At 50.0% G+C, this 6,000-nt stretch overlaps 1 protein-coding gene across 6 annotated transcripts in view; it reads left to right on the top strand.

Moving 5' to 3' along the window:
- The first annotated feature begins 1,962 nt into the window (after positions 1-1,962).
- TRAPPC9 (trafficking protein particle complex 9) overlaps positions 1,963-6,000 on the top strand; it is a 441,577-nt gene continuing 437,539 nt past the window's right edge. For 4 of the 6 annotated variants that reach the window (XR_004060513.1, XM_030943200.1, XM_030943197.1 and 1 more), the window contains exons 1-2: positions 1,965-2,170; positions 4,053-4,653. Coding sequence is in view for 5 of the 6 variants with exons in the window: in XM_030943200.1 (XP_030799060.1) it covers positions 4,070-4,653 (584 nt within the window). In the remaining variant the exon portion in view is untranslated. Of the gene's footprint in view, positions 2,171-4,052; positions 4,654-6,000 lie in introns of all 6 variants that reach the window. The other 2 variants (XM_030943199.1, XM_030943198.1) reach the window with 2 other exon arrangements.

Genomic DNA, 6,000 nt, shown 5'->3' with positions numbered 1-6,000 from the left:
CCTCTGTGAGTCACTGTCTCCCAGAGAAGGGACAAAGGGAGCAGGAGCTGCCCCTGGCAGGAGAAGGGAGGCTGTGAGTGACTGGGCTGAGCACACCCCATCCCTCCCTGGCCCTAAGGCTGTGCTGCTGTTGGGCTTGGTCAGCTTCTGTCTGAGACTCTGAGGGCAGTTGGTGCTGCCATCTCTCCAGTTCCTATCCCTCTGGGAAATTTTGCCCATTTTTGGGGAGATAACTGAAGTTCAAGGCTAAAGCTTGTTCAGTTCCTTTTATGCTGCTGTTTTTCCTCATGTCTCCCAAATTGGGGAAAGCCAAGAGGAGCAGAGAGACCTGCCTGGAGCCCACAGCTTGTGCCACAGTGGCTGAAGAGACCTGGAAAGAGGTTGTGGCCAGGTGAGGGTTAATCTCTTCTTCCAAGTAACAAGTGACAGTACAAGAGGAAATGGCCTCAAGTTGTGCCAGGGGAAGTTTAGATTGGATATTAGGAAAAATTTATCCAACAAAAGGGTTGCCAGGCATTGGCACCATCTGCCAAGGGAAGTGGTTGACTCACCAGCCCATGAGGGATATAAAGGCCATATAGATGGGGCTCTTGGCGACATGGTTTAGAGGTGGCCTTGGCAGTACTAGGTCAGACTTGATGATATTAAGGGTCTTTTCCAACTTAAATGATTCTGTGATTCTACCTAAATGCAGTTGTTGATCCAGATTTTTCAAACACTGCAAGTTCTATTGAAGTTATTTTGTTGGAGTGCCACTACTTTAAGTCATGACATGTCCCCTTATGAAAGGCTGCAATAAGGTGTCCCTGGACCCTTCTTCAGGATGAGAAACCCAAACTCTCTCAGGCTGTCTCCACAGGAGGGGCACTTCAGCCTTCTGATTTCCATGTCTTCCTCTTGACCTGCTCCAAGAAGTTTCTTGTAATGGTGATTCCAGACCTGGATGAAGCGCTGCAGGTGAGGTCTCACCAGAGAGGAGCAGATGGGGAGAATCCCCTCCCTCACCTGCTGCCCGCACTGGGATCAACCCAGGACATGTTTGGCTTTCTGGATGCAAGTACACATAGGTCCAGCCTCTCATCCACCAGCACCCCCAGGTCCTTCTTGGTGGGGCTGCTCTCAATGCATTTATTCCCCAGCCTGTGTTGATACCGGGGTTTGGTCATCCAGGTGCAGCATCTCACACTTGCATCATTAAGGTTCCCACATTCTCCACCAGAAATTCACCTGAACTCTCATACAAGGCTCACACTTCTGGAGTTTTTGTACTTCCAGAGTTTTCAAGATTTTGCCATTTAAGCTACATGACTGAGAAATCCTCTCAGAGGAGGATTTCCCTCTACTCGGGAGGGACCTCATCGCTCTCTACAACTACCTCAAAGTAGCTTGTAATGAGCTGGGACTGGCCTCTTTTGCTGTGCCAGTGGTGTGAGGACCAGAGAAAATGAACTTAAAATGAGAGAGGGGAGATGCAGATTAGATATTAGAAGAAAAAGGTGTTTTTGCTGTTCGGGTGGTCCAGCATTGGAATACACTGCCCAGGGTGTTGGTGGAATCACCATTCCTGGGAGGGTTTCATCTGAGTCTGGCGATGTGGTTTGGGGGTTACAGTGGCAGTGCTGGGTTGACAGTTGGACTGGATGATTCTATGACACCAGACCAATTTCGGGATTTGGGAATGCCCGGAAGGCTCACTTCGTTCTAAGGGCTAGCTACATAGACCGCTTTAGGTTTTCATACTCAGTCGGCTGAAATTCACCAGGTGAATCACTCATTCGTCCACTCCTGTTTTGCGTTCTTCTTGGAGCAATGCCTCGGTGTTCACAGGCAGAGGCTTACAGTCCCCTGGAAGCCGCGGGAGCAGCACCGCGGACAACGGCGGAGAATCGCCCCGCCGCCCTCACGCGTCTCCCGCCGTGGCCCGGCGCGCATGCGGGGCGGAGCGACCATTGCCGTCAGTTCCGGCGGCAGCGGGGCGGCTCCTGTCCCGGCTGTGAGTGCCGCTTCCCCGCTTACTGCCCGGCAGCCGCGTCCCCTGTCCTAGAGCGGTTCCTATCCCGGCTGTGAGTGCCGTTTCCCTGCTCACCGCCCGGCAGCCGCGTCCCTCCGTCCCGGCTGTGAGCGCCCCTTCCCCGGTTACCGTCCGGCAGCTGCGTCCCCTGTCCCGGCTGTGAGTGTCGCTTCCCCGCTTCCCGCCCGGCAGCCGCGTCCCCCCGTCCTAGAGCGGTTCCCGCCCGGGCTGTGAGTGCCGCTTACCCGGTTACCGCCCGGCAGCCGCGTCCCCTCGTGCTAGAGCGGTTCCCGCCCGGGCTGTCAGTGCCCTTTCCCCGGTTACCGCCCGCCCTCGCTGCCCAAAGACCGGCTCCTGCCGGGCTGTCAGTGCCCCTTCCCCGGTTGCCACCCGGCAGTCGCTTCCGCGCCTTTCGCTGTCCCTGACGGGGCCCAGGGGGGTGTGCGCCTCCGCCGCGCCTCTGCTGCGCTTGGCTTTTCTGCAGTTTATTCCTTTTCCCTGCTAAACTTGGCTAGCTCAAAGCGGCGTATGCCCGGGGACAGGGAAAGGGGGGAACTCCCATCCGCTGCGGCCTCTGCTGGGGGAAGTGGCAGGACGGTGCCCTGGGAGTGGGGGCTGTACCCTGGGAATGGGGGCTGCACCCTGGGAATGGAGCTGCGCCCTGGGAATGGGGCTGCACCATTGGGATGGGGCTGCTCCCTGGGAATGGGGCTGTACCCTGGGATAGGGCTGTACCCTGGGATAGGGCTGTACCCTAGGAATGGGGCTGCACTCTGGAATGGGGCTGTACGCTGGGAATGGGGCTGCACCATTGGGATGGGGCTGCTCCCTGGGAATGGGGCTGTACCCTGGGATAGGGCTGTACCCTAGGAATGGGGCTGCACCATTGGGATGGGGCTGCGCCCTGGGAATGGGGCTGTACCCTGGGATAGGGCTGTACCCTAGGAATGGGGCTGCCCTCTGGAATGGGGCTGTATGCTGGGAATGGGGCTGTACCCTGGGATAGGGCTGTACCCTAGGAATGGGGCCGCACTCTGGAATGGGGCTGCACGCTGGGAATGGGGCTGCTGGGCAGACCCCAGGCAGTGCGGTGGAACAAGAAGCTACAGTCCATAGTTGTGAGGAGCCCCTTTCCTCAAGACAGCTGTTTCTCTGTCACCTGTGTCCCTGTGGGCTCGGAACTCGTTGTTCTGCTTGTAAAACCAATGGTGTCAGGTCTAAAGCTGGGCTGAGTTTGGTTTGATTTGGTTTGGTTTGTCCGTGTTTTTGTTTTTGTGGAGGTTTGGGGTTTTGTTTGTGTTTTTTTTTTGGTGGTATTTACGGTTCAGGGCTTTGGAGCTGAAATTCACGAAGGGATCCGTGGGGTCCAGGAGGTCTCAGACATGAAAGGATTCAGGGATGTGCGTCTTCATTCAAGACTCGGCTGCAGTGTAGTAATTGGTTTTAGAGAGCTCACGAGAAAAGAGATTCTAATACATAAGTGTAAAGGCAGAAAACATTGCCTGGTCCTTACCTGTGTGTGTTTTGAGAAAGCAAGACTTTGTTTTTCCTCAAAAATAGGTGTTCTGGTCCTGATTTTCCTCTGCTTGGCCACGTGTGAACACTGACAGTTGTATAAAGTTTGGTGATTGTGATTTGGTGCCTGTTTACACCTCACCCCACACAATTTTGCATATTTCCCCAATAAAATGGGACTGAAGAGCCTGAGTCTGACAGGCTCTTCTGAGCTGGTATTTCTACCCAGTGGCTGTGGTAGAGACTTGTATGAGCTGGTTTATGTAGCTGTACAGGGAATGAGATTCACTTGGAAAGCCCTTATTTACAGAGTTTTATTTGATAAGAGACTAAAAGTACTGCTTGTGCACAGTGTAACATCAGTAGGTTGCATGGTTGAAGGTGTAGTAAAATAATGAACCAAACAGTGGTATAGTAGCACATAAATTCAGGCTGCAGAAGTGTTTAGCATCAAAGCCCTGCTTTGATCCAGCAGCCCCATGTACTTCTGAAGGTTAAAAAATAATATGTGTTTTTCCTTCACTAGCCTGCAGTTGATGCAAAATGAGTGTTCCTGACTACATGCAGTGTGCTGAGGATCATCAGACCCTCCTGGTGGTGGTTCAGCCCATTGGCATTGTCCCTGAAGAGAGCTTTTTCAGGATCTACAAGCGGATTTCAGCTGTGAGCCAGGTGAACGTGCGCGACTCGCAGCGAGTGCTCTACATCCGATACAGGCACCACTATCCCCCAGAGAACAACGAGTGGGGGGATTTTCAGACACACCGCAAGGTTGTGGGGCTGATCACGATCACAGAGTGCTCTTCAGCAAAGGAGTGGCCTCAGACTTTTGAAAAATTCCATCTTCAGAAGGAAATGTATGGCTCTACTCTCTATGATTCCCGGTTGTTTGTCTTTGGGCTTCAAGGAGAGATTGCAGAGCAGCCCCGCACAGATGTGGCGTTTTATCCCAGTTATCATGAGTGTGAGACTGTGGAGAAGAGAATAGAAGATTTTATCGAGTCTCTCTTCATAGTGCTGGAGTCCAAACGTCTTGACAGAGCCACTGATAAGTCTGGAGACAAGATCCCCCTGCTCTGTGTTCCTTTTGAGAAGAAGGATTTTGTAGGTCTGGACACCGATAGTAGGTAAGCAGCTGCTTTTGTCAGCTCAGAAGTCTTAAAAAAACACATCTGTGGCACTTGCCAGCCTTTAGGATAAGCCTATTAGAAAGGACAGGGTGAGCCTTATTCCAACGAGCTGTGGCCTGATCTTTCTGTATCTGCTTGCTGTAGTTTTAAGAGAATTTAACGTGTAGTCTCACCATATTTGATGGTCAGAGCTTGTTTTTATATATACATTTAATTGATGAAGCTCATCAAATAGCAGGAAGAAGTCACAGGAGTGGTTTGACAGATTCTGCTCTAATGAGACTTTTTGCTGGAAAACTTCCGATGTTTTATAGATGTACAGTATTAATAAAAAATTCAGTTAGCATCAATGAAATTATTTTTATATCATGTTGAGTAGTAGTTGACTATCTTACTGTATTTTTTCCCTTTGAACCTCTGTCTACTTTTTCATTCTCAGACAATGGCTGTTTATTTTGATAATGAAGTCCAGCATCTTTCCCTGTCCTTCTTTGTTTTATGTAATTATTTGTTATCACTTTTCCCTGTCTTGTTTTGCTAGCTGTTTGGTTTTTTGTATGTTAGAGTTTTATCCCCCCATTTTTCCTTCCTCCTCATTTGCATATTCATCTGTCAGATTTGAGTGTTGCATAGTTCCTTTGCAAGGGATAAGTAATTCTGGCTTGATAGCTACAGGCAGGTGCAAACTCTGTTTGGCTCTGCTGTTTGCAGTCAAACCCAGGAGATGGAAGCATCCACCTTTTGTCCTGGCAGAGGCAGAGGTGGGAAAGCCCTGTGAAAACTCAGGCTGTGAATGGAAATAGTGGTGTTCATATCAGAGGTTTTTATTGTGTGTGAAAGCTCAGAGGTGTCCAGGCAGGTCTGTGAAGCTTTTAGATCAAATTAATCAGCTCTGCCTGCATAGTTGGTCCTGCCTTGGAAACAGGAAGAAAGCATTCCAGGTTTTTAATTAGTTTGAAGTCTTTTGTTAAATTATCTGCGGTGGTTTGAAGGACCATCAGTACCCCAGTGCCTTGCTTCTCTTTGGTGGGCGCTTGAACTGGCTCTGACTTGTTGGTCCCTGTTTGTCCCTGCACTATTCTTCAGTTATCAGTATGAATTACTATGTTACTGCTTTTTGCACGTGGGTGGTAAAATTGGGAAGTTTGGACAAGCCTTTTTAGAATCTTGTCTTTAATTACTCAGTTTGAATGAAATTTGGCTGAATGTAATCAAAATTTCCTATTCCAAATAGGTAGCAAATGATAATTGTTGGCCAAGAATCTCAAAATCAGAATGAATTCTGCTGTTCAGTTGTGTCTTCTAAAAAATTGTGATTTGGAAATGGTTTCTTAGATGAATGAC

The sequence above is a fragment of the Camarhynchus parvulus genome, chromosome 2 (assembly GCF_901933205.1).
Source record: "Camarhynchus parvulus chromosome 2, STF_HiC, whole genome shotgun sequence".
NCBI lineage: Eukaryota > Metazoa > Chordata > Aves > Passeriformes > Thraupidae > Camarhynchus > Camarhynchus parvulus.
Note: the sequence above shows the minus strand (reverse complement) of the source record. Positions and strands in the feature narration are given on the sequence as shown.